The sequence below is a fragment of the Notamacropus eugenii genome, chromosome 1 (assembly GCF_028372415.1).
Source record: "Notamacropus eugenii isolate mMacEug1 chromosome 1, mMacEug1.pri_v2, whole genome shotgun sequence".
Taxonomy (NCBI): Eukaryota; Metazoa; Chordata; class Mammalia; order Diprotodontia; family Macropodidae; genus Notamacropus; species Notamacropus eugenii.
In genome coordinates this window covers 422,519,371-422,542,752 of record NC_092872.1, presented here as the reverse complement: position 1 = coordinate 422,542,752, position 23,382 = coordinate 422,519,371, and the positions used below count along the sequence as shown (strand labels likewise).

The 23,382-nt window shown below is 38.7% G+C and overlaps 1 protein-coding gene across 5 annotated transcripts in view; it reads right to left on the bottom strand.

The window, feature by feature from the left end:
• The window catches only part of PTPRT (protein tyrosine phosphatase receptor type T), a 1,308,680-nt gene that overhangs the window by 95,054 nt on the left and 1,190,244 nt on the right, over nucleotides 1-23,382 (bottom strand). For all 5 annotated transcript variants that reach the window (XM_072631465.1, XM_072631466.1, XM_072631467.1 and 2 more), the window contains one exon: nucleotides 15,432-15,619. In XM_072631465.1, coding sequence (XP_072487566.1) covers nucleotides 15,432-15,619 — 188 coding nt within the window. The remainder of the gene's footprint in view (nucleotides 1-15,431; nucleotides 15,620-23,382) is intronic.

Here is a 23,382-nt window from a genome sequence, read left to right as displayed (position 1 = left end):
GAATCAGAGGTTAAAATAAATATTGAAAGAATCCACCAACTACCTCCTGAAAGAGATCCAAAAAGAAAAACTTCTAGGAATATTGCAGCCAAATTTCAGAGTCCCCAGGTCAAGGAGAAAATATTGCAAGCAGCCAGAAAAAAACAATTCGAGTATTGTGGAAATACAGTCAGAATAACACAAGATCTAGCAGCTTCTACATTAAGGGATCAAAGGGCTTAGAATATGATATTCCAGAAGTCAGAGGAACTAGGATTAAAACCAAGAATTACCTACCCAGCAAACTGAGTATAATATCTTCAGGGGAAAAAAATGGTCGTTCTGTGAAATAGAGCACTTTTAAGCATTCTTGATGAAAAGACCAGAGATGAATAGAAAATTTGACTTTCAAACACAAGAATCAAGAGAAGCATGAAAATAGAAAAGGAAAGAGAACTCATAAGGGACTTACTAAAGTTGAACTGTTTACATTCCTACATGGAAAGATAATATTTGTAACTCTTGAGACTTTTCTCAGTATTTGGGCAATTGGAGGGATTATATACATATAAATAAAGGGCATAGGGTGAGTTGAATATGAAGGGATGATATCTAAAAAGAATAAAATTAAGACGTGAGAGAGGATTATATTGGGAGGAGAAAGTGAGAAATAGAATGGGGTAAATTACCTCTCATAAGAGAGGCAAGAGAAAACTTTTCAATGGAAGGGAAAAGGGAGGAGGTGAGAGGGAAAAAGTGAAGCTTACTCTCATCACATTTGGCTTAAGGAAGGAATAACATGCACACTCAATTTGGGATGAAAATCTATCTTACACTACAGGAAAGTAGGGGAGAAGGGGAGAAGTGAGGTGTGGGAGGATGATAGCAGGGAGGGCAAATGGGAAGAGGGAATAATTAGAAGAAAGCACTTTTGGGGATGGACAAGGTCAAAAGAGAGAATAGAATAAATGGGGGGCAGAACAGGATAGAGAGATATATAGTCAGTTTTTCATAACATGACTATTATGGAAGTCTTTTGCATAACCACACATGTATAGCCTATATTGAATTGCTTGCCTTCTCAGTGGGGATGGGTGGGGAGAGAGGAAGGGAATAAGATGGAATTCAAAGTTTTAGGAACAAACGTTGAGAATTGTTTTTGCAGGCAACTGGGAAATAAGAAAAACAGGTAATGGAGTAAAGAAATCTGTCTTGCCCCACAAGAAATGAAAGAAGGGGGGCAGAGCCAAGATGGCGAAGTGAAAGCAACGACTCACCCAAGCTCCTGGAAAAATTCCTCTGGATATCTCTGGGGGGAGAGTCTGACCAGACTTTGGAGGTATAGAATCCAGTGGGTGATGGACTTTGACGGATTCAGAGCCCAGGTTGGACTGGAGGGTCCACGAGAGGGATCTGTTCCGCGGGGGTAATAGCCCGGCGCACAGTGCAGCGCGGTTGGTGCGACAGGGCAGAGGGGACCTGAGGGGCCCGAGAGTGGCGGGTGAGACCAGCAGAGCAGGAGATAAGCCAGGCCGAGCCGATGAGAGCCGCTGAGCACTAGATATCAGCGCAGCAGCCCTTAAAACCTTCAGCCTGAAGACTGGACTTCGGTGGGTCAGCTACTTGAACTTCCAGGAGTTGGGATGGCGGAGTGATCAGTAAGTGCTCTCTCTTTCCCCCTGATGACCGTGAGGGAACCATAAAATTCCTCCCCAGATTAATCCTGGATCAGCGGGAACAGTAGAAGGGGGCGGGTGGTCTCACAACACCAGAGGCTGGAAAAGTGGCAAGGGGGGATTCTTCCTACTGTGGCGGAGGCGATCTGGAGGGACAGATGACCCAGGGCAGAGAAAATTCGCACTGAGACCCAGGCAAGCCTCAGAGCCGGGAGACAAGCCCCAGGAGGGGCGGGAACACACATTAACTTCTAGGCGTACCCCAGCCCTCCAGGGGAAAAGGGAAGACAATAGGGAAGCTGGGATCACCATCCCCTGACCTTGCCTTTGCCTCAAGTCAGCTGAGGAGATCTCCTGAGACCAGACCACCCCTCCCACACACCTAACAAGCTAACCCCAGGGTTGATCTGGGAAACAACAACAACAAAAAAAAAAAAAAAAAAAAAAGCCTGCTTTCAGCCTAGACACACAGCAGCCCAACTTAAAAGATCTGTATCTTCTGACTGAAAGAACCAAAAGCTACAACACTCAGCCAACATCATGAATCGGAAAAAGCAGACAAAAAGTGAAAAAACCATAGAATCTTTCTATGGGGATAAGGACCAAAACACAAACACCAAAGAGGTCAGAGCTGAGACTGTACTTCCATCTGAAACCTTAGATGGGACTATGAATTTCTCGCAAGCACAACTAGATTACCTGGAACGTCTGAAGAAGGATATAAAAGAAAAACTGGCCAATGATTTTAAAATTATAAAAAAAGAATTCACTGATGAGAACATCACTCTGAAAAAGAAAATTGAAGAAATACAAAAGGAAGTTCAAAAATTAACTGGAGAGAATAACTCCCTAAAAGGAAGAGCTAATCAAATGGAAAAGGAAACCCAAAACCTAATTGGGAAAATTGAACAGATGGAAAAGGAAACCCAAAACCTAACTGGGAAAATTGGTCGAATGGAAAAAGAAATACAAAAATTAAATGGAGAAAATAGCTCCTTAAAGGGAAAAATTGGTCAGATGGAAAAGGAAATGCAAAAGCTAACGGAAGAAAACAATACGATGAAGATTAGAATTGGGCAAGTAGAAACTAATGACTCAATGAGGCAACAAAAATCAGTCAAACAAAATCTAAAGAATGAAAAGATAGAAGAAAATGTAAAGTATTTAATTGGAAAAACAACTGACCTGGAAAATAGATCCAAGAGAGAAAATCTAAGAATTATTGGCCTGCCAGAAACCCACGATGAAGAAAAGAGTCTGGACAATATCTTCCAGGAAATCATCAAGGAAAACTGTCCAGAAGTACTAGACTCAGAGGGCAAAATAGTCATCGAAAGAATCCACCGTTCCCCTCCCGAAAGGGATCCCAAACTCAAAACCCCAAGAAATATAGTTGCCAAATTCCAGAGCTATCAAGCGAAGGAGAAAATACTACAAGCAGCCAGAAAGAAACAATTCAAATATCAAGGACACACAGTCAGGATCACACAGGACCTTGCAGCTTCTACATTAAAAGATCGAAAGAATTGGAACCCAATATTCCGTAAGGCAAAGGAGTTGGGACTTCAACCAAGGATCAACTACCCAGCAAAGTTCAGCATAACATTTCAGGCAAGGAGAAAGTCATTCAACGAAATAAGGGATTTCCAGAGCTTCCTGACCAAAACACCAGAACTCAATAGACAATTTGATCTTCAAATGCAGGTCTCCAGAGAATCATAAAAAGGTAAACAGAGGGGAAAAAACAAAAACAAAAACTTGCTACTCAATTAGGGCAAACTGTTTACCTCCCTATAAGGGAAGATGATACCTGTTAATCTTGAGAACTGTACAGCTATTGTGATAAAAGGGATATATGTAGAGGGAACGGGCATAAAGTAAATGATGTCATGTCAAAAATATGATTTAAGTATGAGAAGGGAATGTAATAGGAGGTGTGGAAAGGGGGAAGCAGAAAATGGCAAATTATATCACAGGAAGAAGTACAAAACTATAGTAGAGGGAAGGAGGGGAGGGAGATGAGCATTGTTTGAGAGGTACTCTCATCTGATTTGTTCAAAGGAGGGAACAATAATCTTAAGTAGATAAGCCTAACTAGCTCTATAGGTAGTAGGAGGGGAAGGGGGAAGAAAGGGGAGGGTGGCTAAAAGGGAGGAAAGAAGCAATAAGAGTAAAGGGAACTAAAAGGGAGGGGGGTCAAAAGAAGGAGGGGAAGGCTGCAGGAGGAGGGGGAGAAAAGTGAATACTATTGAGGAGGGGAAGGGAGACGGGAGAGCTAAAAGCACAAATGGTGGGAAAGAGGTTGGAGGGAAATACACAGACTGTAATCATAACTGTGAATGTGAATGGAATGAACTCTCCCATAAAACGGAGACGGATAGCAGAATGGATTAAAAGCCATAATCCAACAATATGCTGCTTACAAGAAACACATTTGAAACGGGGGGATACACATAGGATAAAGGTCAAAGGATGGAGCAGAATATATTGTGCTTCAGCTCATGTAAGAAAGGCAGGAGTAGCAATCCTAATCTCAGACAAAGCAAAAGCAGAAATAGATCTAATCAAAAGGGATAAGGATGGAAACTATATCCTGCTAAAAGGCACCATAGACAACGAAGCAATATCATTACTAAACATGTATGCTCCAAGTGGTATAGCATCCAGATTCTTAGAGGAGAGGTTGGGGGAGTTGAAGGAAGAAACTGATAGCAAAACTATACTAGTGGGGGACCTCAACCTCCCCCTCTCTGAACTCGATAAATCCAACCTCAAAATAAACAAGAAAGAGGTTAAGGAGGTAAATAAAACTCTGGATAAGGTAGATATGATAGATCTTTGGAGAAAATTAAATGGGAATAGAAAGGAATATACTTTTTTCTCAGCAGTACATGGAACATTTACAAAAATTGACCATGTACTAGGACATAAAAATCTCACAATCCAGTGCAGAAAGGTAGAGATAATCAATGCATCCTTTTCAGATCATAATGCATTAAAAATTACATGTAATAAAAGGCCATGGAAAGATAAACCAAAAATCAATTGGAAACTAAATAATCTAATTCTAAAGAAGGGTTGGGTTAAAGAAGAAATCATAGAAACAATCAACAATTTCATTCAAGAGAATGACAATAGTGAGACAACATACCAAAACTTATGGGATACTGCAAAAGCAGTTGTTAGGGGAAGTTTTATACCTTTGAATGCTTACATAAATAAAATAGAGAAAGAGGAGATCAATGACTTGGGCTAGCAGTTGAAAAAGCTAGAAAAACAACAAATTGAAAATCCCCAAGTAAATACCAAATTAGAAATAATGAAAAACAAAGGAGAGATTAATAAAATTGAAATTAAGAAAACTATTGAATTAATAAATAAAACCAATAGTTGGTTTTATGAAAAAACTAATAAAATTGATAAACCTTTGGTCAATCTGATTAAAAAAAAGAAAGAAGAAAACAAAATTACTAATATTAAAAATGAAAGGGGTGAACTCACCTCCAATGAGGAGGAAATTAAAACAATAATTAGAAACTACTTTGCCCAACTTTATGCCCACAAATTCGATAATCTAAATGAGATGGATGAATATTTTAAAAAATACAAATTGCCCAGATTAATAGAAGAGGAAGTTGAATATTTAAACAACCCCATCTCAGAAAAAGAAATTGAACAAGCCATCAATGAACTCCCTAGGAAAAAATCTCCAGGGCCAGATGGATTCACAAGTGAATTCTATCAAACATTTAAAGAACAGTTAATTCCAATACTACATACACTATTTTTGAAAATTGGGGAAGAAGGAGTCCTCCCAAATTCTTTCTATGATACAAATATGGTTTTGATACCCAAACCAGGAAGAGACAAAACAGAGAAAGAAAATTATAGACCAATTTCCCTAATGAATATAGATGCAAAAATTTTAAATAAGTTTCTAGCAAAACGAATACAGCATCTTATCACGAGATTAATACATTATGATCAGGTAGGATTCATACCAGGACTACAGGGCTGGTTCAATATTAGGAAAACTATTAGCATTATTGATCACATCAACAACAAAGCTAACAAAAACCACATGATTATCTCAATAGATGCAGAAAAAGCTTTTGACAAAATACAACATCCATTCCTACTAAAAACATTGGAGAACGTAGGAATAAAGGGAACTTTCCATAAAGTAATAAGCAGTATCTATCTAAAACCTTCAGCAAGCATTATATGCAATGGGGATAAGCTAGATGCATTCCCAATAAGATCAGGGGTGAAACAAGGTTGTCCATTATCACCACTATTATTCAATATGGTACTAGAAATGTTAGCTGTAGCAATTAGACAAGATAAAGATATTCAAGGAATAAGAATAGCCAAAGAAGAAACTAAGTTATCACTCTTTGCAGACGATATGATTATTTACCTAGAGAATCCCAGAGACTCAAGTAAAAAATTACTTGAATTAATAAACAACTTTGGCAAAGTTGCAGGTTACAAAATAAACCCACACAAATCTTCTGCGTTCCTATATATTAGCAACAAAGTCCAACAGCAAGAGATAGAAAGAGAAATCCCATTTAAAGCTAGGGTAGACAGTATAAAATACTTAGGAGTCTACCTGCCAAAACAAACCCAGGGATTATATGAACACAATTACAAGACACTTTTTGCACAAATAAAGTCAGATTTAAGTAAGTGGAAAAACATTAGTTGCTCATGGGTAGGCCGTGCTAATATAATAAAAATGACAATCCTACCCAAATTAATATACTTATTTAGTGCCATACCAATTAAACTATCAGACAATTACTTTCTAGAGCTGGATAAAATAATATCAAAATTCATTTGGAAAAACAAAAGGTCCAGAATATCAAAGGGACTAATGAAAAGAAATGCTTGGGAAGGTGGCCTAGCGCTACCAGACCTCAGACTGTACTATAAAGCAGCAATTATCAAAACCACTTGGTACTGGCTAAGAAACAGAGAGGTAGACAAGTGGAATAGACTTGGCACTCAAGATGCAGTAGGCAAGCAATATAGCAACCTTCTGTTTGATAAACCCAAGGACCCCAGCTTCTGGGATAAGAACTCATTGTTTGACAAAAATTGCTGGGAAAACTGGATAACAGTGTGGCGGAAATTAGGCATAGACCCATACCTGACACCGTACACAAGAATAAAGTCCAAATGGGTACATGATTTAGGTATAAAGATTGATACCATGAATAAACTGGAGAAGCAAGGAATAGTGTATTTATCAGATCTATGGAGAAGGGAAGAATTTTTTACTAAAGGAGAGATAGAAAGCATTATGAAATGCAAAATGGATAACTTTGATTACATTAAACTGAGAAGTTTTTGCACAACCAAACCCAATGCAACCAAAATCCGGAGGGATGTAGTAAATTGGGAAAGAATTTTTACAGCTAAGCTCGGGGATAAAGGCCTCATTTCTAGAATATATAGAGAACTGACCCATATGTATAATCATACAAGTCATTCCCCAATTGATAAATGGTCAAAGGATATGAACAGGCAATTTTCAGAAGAAGAAATTAAAGCTATCTATAATCATATGAAAAAATGCTCTAAATCACTATTGGTTAGAGAGATGCAAATCAAAACAACTCTGAGGTACCACAACACACCTATAAGATTGGCAAACATGACAGAACAAGAAAATGATAAATGCTGGAGAGGATGTGGGAGAGTTGGAACACTAATTCATTGTTGGTGGAGCTGCGAGCACATCCAGCCATTCTGGAGAGCAATTTGGAACTATGCCCAAAGGGCTACAAAAATGTGCATGCCCTTTGACCCAGCAATATCGCTACTAGGACTGTATCCCCAAGAGATCATAAAAATGGGAAAGGGTCCCACATGTACAAAAATATTTATAGCAGCACTTTTTGTAGTTGCCAAAAACTGGAAGTCAAGGGGATGTCCATCAATTGGGGAATGGCTGAATAAATTATGGTATATGAATGTAATGGAGTACTATTGTGCCATAAGAAATGATGAACAAGAAGACTTCAGAGAGGCCTGGAAGGACTTATACGACCTGATGCTGAGTGAAAGGAGCAGAACCAGGAGAACTTTATGCACAGCAACGACCACAGTGTGTGAGAGTTTTTTCTGGTAGACTTAGCTTTTTGTAATAACACAAGAACTTCTTACAAAAAAAAAAAAATCCCAATGGTGGTTCTCAAGGCAAAATGCCTTCCACACTCAGAGAGAAATATGGAAGTCACTCACATAATGTAACAGATCATGTTTGTGTATGTGTATGTGTTTGTGTATCATGTTCTGATTTGTTATACGATTTCTTTCATTTATCTTAGTCTGACTACATAGCATGAGTATAGTGAAAATATACTCAATAGGAAAGTATATGTAGAATCTATACAGAATTGTATGCAGTCGTGGGGAGGGAAGGGGGGAGTGGGGGGTAGGTGGGGGGGATAAAATCACAATTGTATGGCAGTGATTGTTAAACATTAAAAAAAAAGAAATGAAAGAAGATGGGGATATGGAAAGGGAGGGGTATGATAGAAGGGAGGGCACATTGGGGAAAGGGGTAATCAGAATGCAGAGTGTCTTGAGGTGGGGGCAGGAGAGAGATGGAAGAAAATTTGGAACTCAAAATCTTGTGGAAATGAATGTTGAAAACCAAAAATAAATAAATATAAAAGACCTAAGACAAAAAATGGCCTAATTTACCATCATAAAATTATCAATCAGGTAAGGGAAAATCTTTAAAATTTCTGACCATAACAGAAAACAATTGTTATTTATACTTATTCTAAGCTATCAAAAGCTAAACAGTAAGCCATAGAGGCTTGGGATGGGGGCTATTATTGACCTTTCAATGAAAGTCTGAGGGATTTGGGTGAACCAGTCATTGTGCTACCTAGAATACAACACTTCATCTCCCATACACATGCTTTTGCATGGCTATTCCCCATGCCTAGAAGGTTCTTCCTCCTCACTTCTACCTCTTAGGTTCCTGGCTTCTGTCAAGACTCAGCCCGAATTCCACTTTCTATAGGAGAGGTTTTCTGGTCCATCCAGGTGGTCCTTCCATCTATTCCATATGTATCTTGTATATACCTTACTATTTCATTTTCTTTCTTCCATGTGAGCTTCTTGAAGGTGTTCCTTTTTACTATCCACACTTATCACATTACTGGCTTGTGGGTAAATTCAGTAGGGACCTAGGGAATATCAACAAGTATTTGCTGACTCATATGTCTTATATGAACTCCCAGATATTTGATGTTTGGAGTGATCAGTTTCTCCTTATGCAGGTGCTTCATTTAGGCATCATAGGATCCTGAAAAGGAGCATCTCTGACCAGCTGGCTCTTCTCCCATTTTATGGGTAAAAACTCTCATATCCTGCTTTCCTTACCCCTGTGATTCAGAGTTGTCATCTGCAACACTTAATCCTTCCATCTTAAGGTATTATCAGATATCTTCCCTTCCTTTTATCATTAAACAATTAAAGTTATTGACTTAAAAAAAAAGACTATTTCACCCAGACAGGAAGCAGAAGGCTACCGCATGGGCTCAATCCTACTCTAATTAACATGGGAGTTTTGACCCGATCCATTTCTGATCTGGGCTACTACATCCTTCCTTAGGCAACATGATAGCCTTCTACTCCCAGGGACTCACAATATAAATACTAAACTTTGTGTGAACACTCAATCAACTTAACCCTCTACAGCATAGAACTCCTGAGTTCAGAAGATCTGAAAAGCTCCCTCACCCCAGTGGTAGGGATTATGGTGCCCAGCTGGGTTGTCTATTCTTGCTGATTTCCTTTCCTAACCCTAAATTACTTGTCAGTCTCTTGCAGTCAGGCTTCTAGTAGCCCCACCCTACTGAAGCTGCTCTCTCCCAATATTACCAATGACTTTTTCATTGGCATATAGTTGTCTTTTATCAGTCTCAATCCTCTCTGCTTTCTCGCTTGTCTCTGTAGCTATTAGAACTGCTCAACACACATTATAGCTGGACAAGCTCATTGATTAGCTTCCATGATCCTGTTGACTTTCCTCCTAGCTGTCTGACTCCACCTATTTTCCTTTATGTTACAACCATCCATCTTCTGCCCTCCAAACATAGGTGTACTGTAATGTTTGGTTTGAGGCTCTCTTCAATTTCTGTCCTACTCTCTTTCTTGCTGATCTTGACAGTTCTGTTAATAAAAAGGAATCTTTTCTTATTAACAGTGATTAATAAATTTATAGCTAGAAGTGACCTTAATAGACATTTAGTCCAAACTTCTCATTTTGTAGACAAGGAACCGAAGACAAGAGAAAGTACTAAGTGACTTGTCCAAGGTCATAAAGGTCAGAAGTATCTGAGTCAGGATTTGAACCAGTCTTTCTACCTCCAGGTCTAGGACTCTCTCACCTATATCATCCTGTTGCTTGGAGAGAGATTCACTCAATGGGAAGATAGTTCTCCAAAGCCTTGCCAGACAGCTTGGGAATCTGGGAATGCTAACTTAAGAACTCTTGATGTAGAGAAATGAGCAGTAGATTTAGAGTCAGGAGGACCAAGTTCCACCCCTAATTCTGCCACTAAGCAAAATATTTCCTCTAAGTTTTAGTCATCTGTAAAATGAAAAAGTAAGACTAAATTCTTTTTACTCTTGAAATTCTAGGACTCTGCTATCCACATGGAAGACAAATTGAGGAGGAGACAGAAAGGTGCATCATCCGTTGACTATGGGCCATGCAAAGGATGACTGCTTGGTGACCAAAATATTCCCACAACACAAAGTGTGGCACAGACTGGTAGCATGATCTGAGATCCAGGAGACCTCAGTTCTAGTCTCAAGGTCTTCTGCTAATTCATCATGTGGCTATGGGTTAGTCAATTTACTACTTTGGTCCTCAGTTTATCTATCTATAAAATGAGGTTGTGCTATGTGATCATGAAGAACTTTTCCAGCTCAGCTACTGAATAATTTCCATTTCTAGACAATATAGCATCATAAGTACACCAACATGCCCCTGAAGGATGATTAAGTGAGATAGCTGCCTTCATAACCTTAACCATAGAACATGCTCTTCCAGTGCTGAAAAATGAGCAAATGTTTTCCCTTCATTAAGTTACATCATATTTCTCGCAGCTGTTCCTGGCTTCTTTAAATAGTTTTAATGGAGCTGTAATAACATATTACCTTATGGCCACCCTGCCGCGCTTGTTTCATTCATTACAATTACAGACTGCCTGGAACCGAGTTCGCCTCATTACCAATTCTCACTCCCTCTTATCCCTCCATCATAAAGCCCCTTTCTCATTGCCTCCCTCACCTCTCCTTTTTTATTCCTTACTTTTCATCTCCTCTACTTTGGAGAGCCCTTGTCACCCCTCTTTCTGCTTCTTGGGCTAGAGAGGGCTAATGTTTTCCTAATGCTATTACTGTCTGGTAATAGCAGAACAGACAGGTATGCTAGCCTGGGAATCAGGAGACCTGGATTGTAGTCCTAGATCAGCTCTGTGCTCTTAGGCACCTCACTGAGTATCTAGTTGCTTCTCTGTTAAAGGAAGATGCCTTATAGCTGTGACTTTCTAGGAGTCTATGTGACTCTAGCGGTCTGCGCTTCAGAAGGCTTCCATAATTTTATAGGATCATAGAATTTTAGTGGTGTGATTAGGATTATGTAAAGTCTGGGGGGTCATGGTGGTGGTGGGAAAGAGAACTCAGGAAAGGTGCTAGGTTTCCCTGGATGGCAAAATAACTGTTTGCTACTCATTGGCCCCTATTAGCCTAGATTATAGGGCCAAGGCAAGGTATTCTGACTATCCTATCTCTACTTCTTACTACCTGTGTAGACAAATCACTATACTTCATTCACAAAATGAGGGGTTTGGATTAAGTAAACTCTAACATCCATTCCAGCCCTAGATCAATGATCCTTATATTACAGTTATTTGTATACAGGTTGCAACCCAATAGCACAATGTCAGCTCCTTGTGTGCAGTGATGGTTTAATTATTTTTCTTTGTATCCCTCTCTCATCCCCCATTCCTGACCCAGTACAATTCTTTAGGTATAATAGGGACTCAATACATGTTGAGTTGAATTTGATCGACTTTAGATTTGTAAAAGACTTTAAAGGAAGTCTAGTATGACCTCAACAAAAATTTCCTTTTGGGTTGGTGAGAATTCAGTCCATATATAAAAAGACTAAGTGTTCATCCACTCTCTACTTGAGCATTTACAGTGAAGGGGAAACACTACCCCCTCAAATAACCTATCTCACTTTTGGATAGTTCTAATAGGAAGCATTTTTGTTTTTTCTTCTTCAATCATGCTTAAATGTGTGAATTCCATTTCCATACATTAATACTACTACTAGTTCTATATTATGGGGTCTAGATTAGATTCTTCCAAAATTCAATCCCGTGAAGACTTGAACATAGTTATAATGCTCTATCTAAATTCTATATCTTCTCTGACCTGCCATACTTAATTTTCTTCCTGTGATTCTGACTCTTAGACTCACTACCATGTCTCAACTGCCTTCTGACCCTGAAACATCCCTTCACCATACTGGCCCCCCTCTCCTATTGATGAGTTTCCTCCTGATGCCTCCATTTTGAAAACAGGCTTAGGCCAACCACATTTCATTCCCTTCACTGCTGTGCTTCTAACTCTTTTGGACTTTGACACTATGCCCATTCCAGGGTACCTTCCTCCCTTCCAGTTCTCCTCCCACACTTTTCAGCCCCTTTTCATGTGTCGTCTTCTCCAATTAGAGTGTAAGATTCTTGAGAGCAAGGACCATCTTTTTGCTTGTATTTGTACCTCAGTGCTTGGCACATAGAAAGCGCTCACTTGTTTGCTTGCTCCAGGTTAAACATCTTTAATGGTATGATCTGCTGCCTCTTCCCCATCACATTTGCTTTCCCTCAGATGATTTTCTACTTTGTAAAACATGGCACCCATTAATGTACACAGGGCTTCCTATGTGGTTCGGCCAGCATCAAACAGAATGTGACTGGCACTTTCCTAGTCTTGTTGCCTAATGCTTCATGAGCTCTTTTGACTTGTAGACCACACTTCTGACACACTGAGCTTGTATTTCTTGAAAACCTCAAGATTTTTTTGAATGAACTTTCCAGCAATTCATCTTTCACCTTGTATTTGTGAAGTTGAGTTTTTGAACCCAAGTATAAGACTTGACATTTATCCCTTTTACATTTCATCTTATTCGATTTAGGTTAGCATTCCAGCTCATTAAGACTTCTGCGGATCTGGACCCTGTCACTCAATGTGCTTATTCTTTCTACCTTTGAGCTCTTTGCAAATCTGATAAACATGCCAGCCATTGGCACCTTTATTCAAGTCACAGGTAAATATGTCAAGTAGCATAGAGTCCAACCCAGTCCGGAGGAAGAGGACTGTGCTAGAGACCTTCCATACTGACCTTCAGATGATTGATGACTATTATTTGGGTCCAGCTGTCAACAGTTTAGAATCCATCTAACTACATCTTTTCATTTTATATCTAAGAGGAGGACAGTATTGTCAAATGCTTTGCTAAAATCTAGGTAAATCACAGCTAAAGCAATGCCCTGGACTACCAGTCTGGCAAATTTGTGTCAAAAATAGAAATGAGGTTAGGCTGACATGACCAGATCTTGCTGAAATCATGTGGGCTCCTGATGATTACCATTTTCTCTCCTAGATGGTCACTGGCTATCCCTTTAATAGCATGTCCTAGAATTTGCCAGGATTGGAAGTAATACTCATTTGCCTATAGCTTGCAGATTCTACTCTCTTCCCTTCAAAGGGAGCATTTTATTTTATTTTAAAAGCTTTGTTGATGACATTTTTTAATATCCTAGTCCGTATTGGATATACTCGTCTCTCCAGCACCCCCCTTACAAGCTAGCTTTCCCTTGTAATGAAGAAAAACAATTAAGCAAAGCCAAGCACCACAGAGATGACTTCTGATGTTATTTGCAACATTTTTCACACTCATTGCTTCCCCATTTCTTTGAAGAAGAGGGGAGGAGGTGGTTTGCATATATTTATAAGGCAACTGTAATGTTAAAAAATAATGTTTACTGGAGTCATTCTACAAAGTGAACTGTGCAGCAATTCCATTCAAGGCATATTCATGCTTGTATCTGAATGCATAATATGTGTGTGATATTTACATATGAATTGAGGATGGTTGGTGACATCTGAATGCTTCTAGAAAGGAGGGACCCAATTTCTTCCAGTCAAATCTTATTAGATTAGAGTCTCAATTAACTATAATGTTTTTTTCTTGCCTTCAGTTTTTTAGGAAATTGGGATAAATGCCAACAAGTTGTTGATTTTATGGATTTTTTTCAATAGCTAACAAAAGGAGATTTACTGAGCTCTACCAGGAGAGGATACATGACAGAGACAGACTTCGAGGATAACTGGTGATCTACCCATCAAATCTCTTTCCTTCTCCATATCCTCAGGGCCATTTTGTACTCAGGCAACAAGGAAGTAATGTCAGAAGATTTTGTGGATTTTTAAAAGCAATATTCATGAAAGTACCTCCTTTTCTCCCTTCTTTGAAGAAGTGGAGGCTTCTGAGTGAGGAACATTGTATATACCACAAAACTTGTTTGATATGTTGGTTTTGCTGAATTTTCTTCCCCTGCCTCCCTCTTCTTTTTTCTGTTATAGGGAATGGCTTGCTGGGCAGGGAAACAGGTAGGTATATATTCAGAAATGGAGGCAATGGAAAAACAAAAAGATAAAAATTAGAAATTTAAAAAGCAATATTCAGGCTTTGTGCTGGGTTCAATCTAGCCTTCTGTTACTTAGCATGAGGTTGTTTGCTCTTAGAAAAACCTTTAACATCACTCAGTTTAATCTCATTTTTCCCCCAACATATGAAGCCAAGGTCCAGAGAGAGGATTTGACTTGGTTAGCAGCAGAACCAGGACCAGGACTGAGGTGGCTGCTGGCTCCCAGTCCACTTTTCTTTCATCTTTAGCTGTGCCATTCTATTTAAGTTCACAAGTCCACAGACTTAGAGCTGAAAGAGACCTTCAAGGGCATCTATGCCAACCCCCTCACTTCACAGAGGAGGCTGCAGAGAAGTAACATGACTTACCCAAAGTTACACCAGGAGCAGTGACAAAGGCAGGCTATGACCCCAGAGCCCCTGATTCCAAATTCCGTGTACTTTCCACTGCTGTCTCTAGTAAGCATTTATTTAATAAACAGGGTGAAGCAATAATTTAAAGAAAACAACACGGAAAAACATTTGAACTTTGAACAATGCTATGCCTAATTGTGACAGGGCTGATAGTGAAGCAAGTCTCCCATTTCTTTGCATAGAAGTGGTAGCCAACAGATGCACGGTGAAGTATACACCAATCTGCTGGATGGTTTTGCTTAAGTATACTTCTTGGTTACAAGGCAGGGTTCTGTTGAGTGGGGGAGTCACTGGGAAGGGAGAGATGTTTTAAAAAAGAGCATTAATAAAATATTTAAAGGCAAACAAAGAAGTCAACTCAATCTAGACTAGATTTCATTAAACTCCAGTTCCAATTGAATGATGTTTGCTTTAAGAAGTCTTCACGGTCTATATCTGGGGCAACATCCAGAATGTTGTACACATACAGTCATTGAGGTGTAACACCTCTAAAGTGAACTACCTTTTTCTTAGAATGGTGGCAGATAAATCAGCCTCCTCAGTCTGACTGACATTAAGAAAAGAAGCTTTCCTCCTCTCCCTCCCATTTCCCTCCCCTGGTTTCTCACCTCATACTCCTCCTTGAACCCATAGCCTTGACCCCGCTTCATCTGTGTGATGTGCTGCAATAGGTCTGCTACGCGGATCGCAGGTTGGAACTGGTCCCGGGGGTAAGACATTTCTACCGGCTCACAAGTCCTGTATGGATGGGTCTGGATGGTCAGGGTGGGCTGAGCCAATTCTCCACGGCTGCTGCCTGTTTCAGAGAGAGGAAGGCAAGGCAAACTGTCACCCACTAGCTGTTTCTCCCCTTTGTCCTTGACTTTTTTTCTTTTCCCATTGCTTGGGCAGCTTGGCAGAAACTGACCTTGGAAATCAACAGAGCAGTGTTACATTTTCCCGAGGCAGCCTAGGGGGATGACATATCAATGAAGTATTTCAGGGTAATCTGTCAGAGAGGCTTGGGGCAGCTGAAACAGACTGACCAATAAAGATGCAAGAATGCAAGTGGTGGACTTCGGAATGTGAAGACCCTAGGTCCTTTCTATTTGGAGGGTGTGTATGAGCATGGAGCAATATTATCTATCACACCGATTTCCTCTTCCCTCTCCTTACCGCCACCACTCTAGTAAGGGCCTTCTTCTTTTCTCACCTAGATTACACAAATAACCCTCAAATGCTTCTTTCTACCTATAGGTAAACTCTGAACTAAATTACCCTTCTAGTTAAGTAGTCTTCCTATTTAACACATCTTTCTACTCAAAAATCTTCAGTGACTCCTAATTGCTTACTGAATAAAGTACAAGTTCCTGAGAACATCTCTCTCCCCTCCCATTCCCCATGATCTGGTTCTAACCCACTTTTCAAACATTTCATACTACTTCTCTTCTGGCAGTGTATATTCGAGCAAAGGTCAACAATACTCCATTCTAGTCCTACTGTTTTCTTTCTCTAGAAGTTTGCTCATGTTATCATGTGTCTAGAATGGTCCTCTCACATCCTCTTTTTCACCTACTGATGTTTCTTTCTTCCTTTAAGGCCCAAATCAGATGTCACTCCTCCTAGCCTTATCCATTTCAAATCACTTACCTGTATCTTTGCACTTATCTCATTGTTTTCTTCCATCATAGTTATTCACGTAATAATAAAAAATAATTTTATAGTATTTTAAAGCTAGTAAACCACTCTGCATTTACTACTTGGTTTTATCCTTAAAATCACTCTGTGAAGGAGATACTACAGACACTATTCCCATTTTGCAGATGTGGAAAATGAGGCTCTAAGAGGGCAAGCAACTTACCCATCCATGGTATCATGCCTACTGAGTTTTTGAGGCAGAATCTAAACCCAGGTCTTGCTGGCTCTAAGTTAAGCACTCTATCTATAATGCTATGCTACATGTATATGTATATTTCCTCTCCCCACCACCTTAGATTTGTAAGCTCCTGGAGAGCAAGGTCTATTTTTGCATGTCCCAAAACTAGAAAAATTAAGCATGGTAGATGCTTGATAAATATTTGTTATATAGTACCAAGTGGGGTATTTTCCAAAATGACAATGATAAAATGCGAATGAGCTGCATTTTTGTTTTTATGAAACAGATGAAAACTGTCTCAAATCTGATGGGTCCCTTTTGGATCCCATCTATCAATGACACAGCATGAAAACCTGTCCATCAATATAAACTCCCTTAGGAATATTGCACACAGTCTTATGGGAAAGTGGATCAACCCCAATCTTTGCTTCTGCTAAGCCTTCAACTTGTTTCTTCCAGTTGCTTTTCAGAACTCAGGGAGCCCTTTAGCTTGTTCTCACATTGGAAAAAATCTATATGCTGATGTGCTTCAAAGTTTGGGGGAAGAGAAGGCTTGAGGATTAAGGTAGCTTGACACTGAAGAACACTGCATTCATATAAAGCATCAAGCATTTATTCTCTTTTTCTAGTATGTAAAAGATAAGCAGAAATGGGTGAGAGGGATAAGTGGGGTGGAAAAGGAGATGGGCTGATCACATAGCTAGAAGGAATGACACCACATGGAAAGCTCTACTACTGAGTAGTCATAAAATAGATCAAGAGTTACAGGCATGTGTCAAGCCTGCTGGTTAGCTCTTCTACAAAGCAATGGAGAATTTACAGAGATATAAAGTACAAATAAGAATTACATGGGAAGAGAGGGTGTTGAATGGTTGTGATCTGCACAGGTGAAGGGTGCATACTTTTCCAAGGGTATACACCATGAATAGGCTGTAGTACTTTGATTTCTTGCAATATAAATTGGATTGAGCTTCCTGATTGAAAGGATCATGAAAATAGACCACATTTACACGGAATGGAATAGAGCAAAAGTTTTTAACTTGGGGTCTATGATCTTGTTTCTAAAATTATTTTAATGACTGAATTTTGATATAATTGATTTCTTTTGTAGTTCTATGTATATTATGCAGTTGAAAACATTACTCTGAGACAGGGTCCTTAGGTTTACTAGACTGCCAAAAGGATCAATGATATAAAATATGTTAAGACCCTCTGGTACAGACTCTCTTTCTCTTGATGGTGTTAGATGGCATAGTAGACCTGGGCCTGCAGTCAGGAAGGCCTTAGTTCATATTCAGCCTCATACACTTACTAGTTGTGTCACCATGGACCAATCATTTAATTTCTGTTTGCGTCTGTTTTCTGAATAGCAAACTAGATATAATAATAGCACCTCCTCTTAGGTTGTTGTGAAGATCACATGAAATAATGTTTGCAAAGTCCTTCCTTTCTTTTAGAATTATAGGGGAAAGAGAGATAAGAACTTGTCACTGGCATAAAGAAAATATTGGATGAACTCTGGATATATTGTCCATGTCATTAACAACAATAGCAATCTGATATTTTTATGATAACTTTACAGTCCTTCCAGTCTATTATCCTACAATTCTCCTCCCTTTCATAGCCAGACTCCTAGGTGGTAAAACGTGCCTTTACTCAATGCTTTCACTTATTTACTTCTCATGCCCTTTTTAGCCTCTTGCACTCTGATTCTACCTTTGTCGCTAAACTGAAACAAATCTCTCTGAAGTCATCAGTGATCTATTAATTGCCAAATTCAAGGGTCCTTTCTCAGAGCTTATCCTTCCTGACTTACTTGTAATATCTGACACTGGTGACTCCTCCCTTTTCCCAGATACTCTCTCCTCTCTGGATTTTCATGACACTGCTCTGTCTTATTTCTCTTACTGATCCTTCTCCATCTCCTTTGCTGGATCATTATTCATGTTCTACTCCCAAAGATCAAATATAACACCAATTTCTATCTCAGAATCTCTTTTCTTCTCTCTGTGTACTGTCTCTCTCTAATGATCTATGCATAGGATTCCCAGATCTTCATTTCCAAACTTAGTTTCTTTCTTGGGCACTAGTCTTGCAAAAACAACTACCTATTAACCATTTCCAATTGCATATACTGAAAACACCTCAAGCATAGCATGTCTAAAACAGATCTGAATATCTTTTTTTGATAACTCACTCTTCTTCTTAATTTTCCCATTTCTTTCAAGGGTACCACCATTCTTCTAATTACTTAAGCTCAAATCATCCTTGACTTTTCACTCTCCCTTACCACATATATTTAATTATTATCCAAGTCTTGTGGAGGATCAAATGAGATTTTATACATATATACATACCTACCTACATACATGCATACATACACACACACAGCTTTGAAAACCTTAGAGAACTATATAAATGTAAAGTGTTATTGTTGCTGCTATAATGGCCCCTCAGAGAACATCAAGGTCAAAAGTACAACAGCCCTCACAAATGATCATCCAACTTCTTTAAGACCTCAAGGGAAGCAGAACCTACTACCTTCATCTCATTGCACTTTTGTATCAGTTTGAATGGGAGTGTTTGTCTCTCTTTAGCTTCTAATAATTGTTGGAGTCAAGCAGAAAAAAAACTGTCTCACATGACAATTCTTTAAATATTTGACAGAATGATCTTGTCCGCTCTAAATTCTTTGGGATGTAGGTTAATCCCTAGTTACATAAACAGATTCTTGTATATCATTATCTCCAGTTATTATCTTGGCCATTTTCCTGTGATGAGAAACTCATGAAGATTACTATGAAATGCTTAATGTTTCCAAAGTCAAAGTGTGAATATATCAAACACTTTCCTATATGTGGCGTAGTTGTGATGAAGACAAATTGGGAGCTGAATCCTGTACCTGACACTGATTACCCATGTGACTATGGGAAAGTCCCCTTTACTCTTTGAGCTTCCATATCCTCATCTATTCCATAGGGATGAAAACATTTGCTCTGCTTACCTCTCTGGGTTATTGGGAGATTCAAATGAACATATCCATGGAAATTACTTTGTAAACCTAAAAATGTTTTGTAAGTGCCAGCTATTATCATAGATATTCAATGTCAAAAATATCATGGTAAATGGAACAAAAACCACATTTGGAATTTTAGAGCAAAAGCTAAAAACATGTCTAATGACAATGATGCCAGCACTAATGAAGGACAGTATGAGGTTTCTGAATGAAAGGAATTTCAAGGTTGATTAATTCACCTCATTGGAGGCCTTTCTCCAATGTTTTATATTTCACCTATCCTCTTATTAACCTCCTGTAATGTAGAAAAGACACCTTTTCAATCTTGGACCATTTCCAGTAGACGCTCTATGCTTAATTTTCCACCATTAGGTTTAATGAAAACCCAATTTCACAACTCACTTCTTTCAGGAACCTACAAGTGGTGCTATGTTTTTTATCAGCCCCAATTAAAAAACGTTATGATGTCCCTATCCAAGAGGGAGTTTTAAACCTAATGTGTAGTTCTATTGCTAATTCAACAAGGGCATACGGAAAACACAGGTTGCTCATAAAATGTAGCTCAAACCAGCCAGCCTTTGGACTGTCCATTAATCACTTTTCTTGTCACCAAAATCCTTAATTTTCAGCAATGTTCAGTTTTCCTTTTATGGATAGCATCACTTTACTGAATAATAATATTTTGAATTTCTCTGACCATATAGGTCACCAAAATCTAGAGGTTCTCTTTATGTACCATAGTAGCGTATCCTTGTGGTGAGTAGGCAGAGGAGTTGGAGTAGTGGGGGGCCTCTCAGGTATGAGGCCACTCAGATTAGCCTAGGCTCAGTTTGCATCACTGGTTTTCAAACCTAATCAATTAGTCAACTCTGGACTTGGTCCTAAATCCTTTTCTACACCACAGACAGAAATCGACCAATGTGAGTCAGAAACACAAAGGAAGAAACAAACTGGACTCAGAGTAACACCTAGGATGCAAGCCTTGAAATGAATTTAGTTCTTCTGGTATGTCTCCTATCTGTTCTGATTTCACAAAGATTGCTTACAGTCACTCTGAGATAACGTCTTTCTAGTATGCAGTCTGTCTTGCACTGCTATTTGGAATCATTTTAAATGACTGGAAGTTCTCATATTATTTCCTTCTCTGGTATGAAGGTCGTTCTTCTGGCTGGGAAAGATAGAAGCAATGTAGAAACTGAAACATTCTTCCTTCTCTCTGTCAGCAGTTAAAATCATGTCATCCTCCCTAAGCACTGGGCCTGACATTGTCAGAGAAGGCAAGGATCCAATTTTAGGAATAAGTCAAGATAGATTATGTATTCGGCATCAGTTACTAGCATTTTTCCCCACAGTGATAAATGTAGGTTTTTAGAGATTTTTTAGACCTTTTTTAGAGGTTACCTTTTTACTCTGGACTGCCATCACTGCACCAAGCCTTCCCATATCCATAGCATGACTGTCTCCCTTGGAAGGGGGCACAGGGTGGACTGTCTTGGGGATGATCGAGCCACATATTCCTGCATTCACATATTCCACCCCTTTAAATTTGTCTCAGATGCTAGAATTCCCACTTATGCCTAGTTACCTTACATGTGGAACTTCTCTAAGCAGATACTCCTTATAGTACAATGGATACATTTTTTTTCCATTTGAAAACAAAGCGTTCATTACTGTGTAGCATATGAGAAATTCTTGCAAATTCTTAAATAAAAAGGTCAAAATCTGATAGCAATTATGAATTGTTACATGCTATGTGTCACAGCTAGGATTTGATTTGGGCTAATATCTGTAAACAGATAACAGCTGTTAGCAAATGCATCATGACATTCCTACTGATAATTGTTATCATTTGTATCTGTTCACTGATTTCTCCTTAGCATATTTAGTTATTACTTCTCAATCATCAGAAAAGATTCTGAGCTCAACATGTGTAAGCAATGAACATGAGTTTCAAAGGGTCATAAAGCATTAGACCTAGAAATGAATTTTGTCGAGATTGTTGAGACCAACACCACAGGGCATCTTATAGATAAGAAAAATGAATTCCATAGAGGTAAAGGTGGGAAGGAGCATAATTAAGATTGAAACCCAGACCTTGTCAATGCACATCTAATTCTCTCTCCAGCAAACAAATGGCATTTTCTACCAAGCCCAGCTTCATTCAAAAACTTCTACCCAGTAACAGTTGTCAAGAAAAGACAGGGTCCCATTTAAGCTAAAAATAATAAGATAATTCACCATAGACCTACAGACAGGATCCTAATAAATGATATTCCCTGTTCCCTGTATTGCCTCAGTTTTGGTCTTCAGACACAATACATACAAAGCATGAATTACTGGTAAGGTAATAAGCATGAACTGATGGAAATGAAAGGTAAAATCTACATGATATCACCATAAGCAGTTGAAAATTGAAAACAAATGACTCATTTGGAGCTTTTCTTGTTGAATTGATATGATAGAAAACAACTGATTTTATGGAGGTTTTTAATTGGTGGAAAAAATCAGAGAAGGAAAGAGGTGAGTTCTAACTAGAAAATTATGGTATTCTAAGGCAGAGAAGACATTAAAAAGTTTTGTAACTTTCAAAGACTATTTATGAAAAGTTTTTAGGACCAACTAAATACTAACCAAATGTTTGGCAACCAATCATTCCAAATTAGATAGTTTTGTGTATTTTGTTGTTTTTTTCCTGTACCAAGATTAGTATTGACAATATAGGTCTATAAATGTAAAATCAATATAAAGAGGGAAAGTGACTTTTACTTATGAAAAAGTCTAATAAAATTTAGGAAAACCTATGTGGATATGAATCCATTCAGATTTGCTACACAGTCTGAAAATCTGATTTAATTTTTCAGATATTTGTGCTAAAGAACCCAAGATTCTAGGGTAAACGGTATATTTATGACTTCAGCTCAACACATATTAATTAAGATCCTAGTAAGCACTGAGTACTTAGAGATTAATAATCATTTTTTGTTAAAAAACAAAACAGTCCCTACCCTCCAATTATAACATGCACAGAGATAAACATATATAAAATACGTGCAGAGCAATTGGAGGGATAGTATTTTAATAACTGGGGGAATCAGGAAAATCTGCAGGAGGCTGTATCTGAGTTATTCTTTGAAGGAAGCTAAGGATTCTCCAAATGGAAGTATTCCAGTAATGGGGAATAACCTATGCTAAGGCAGAGAGATGGGAGATGAAATGGTCTTCCCAAGGTATATCAAGCACTACAGTCAAATAAGCAGTGGCTACATGAGCAGAGATAATATGGGATCAGTATGGAAAGATAAAGTTGTAGCTGGATCATGAAGGACTTTAAATGACAGACAGAGGAGTTTGGATTTTATCCTAGACACAACAGGGAGCCATTTAACCATCTTGAGCAGGTGAGTGACATGATCGGATAACAAATATTTATTGAGTACCAACTATGTGCAAATTCTCCATGTTAAAATTAAGGGGAAGGGACAGAGTCAGATTTAAAGGGTTTAAGGAGCCAGTGATTAAGGGAGAATCAGAAAAGTTAGACAACCCTTTTGATATTAGATATGGTGATAAAAGTAAGGAAGGAGCGAATATTAGCCTACAGGGCTTATCAGGTTCAAGGGGAAAATTTTTTTCCCCAAGCCAAAGTAGACTCAAGTATGTTGAGAGGAAACAGTGGAGAGGGAAACAA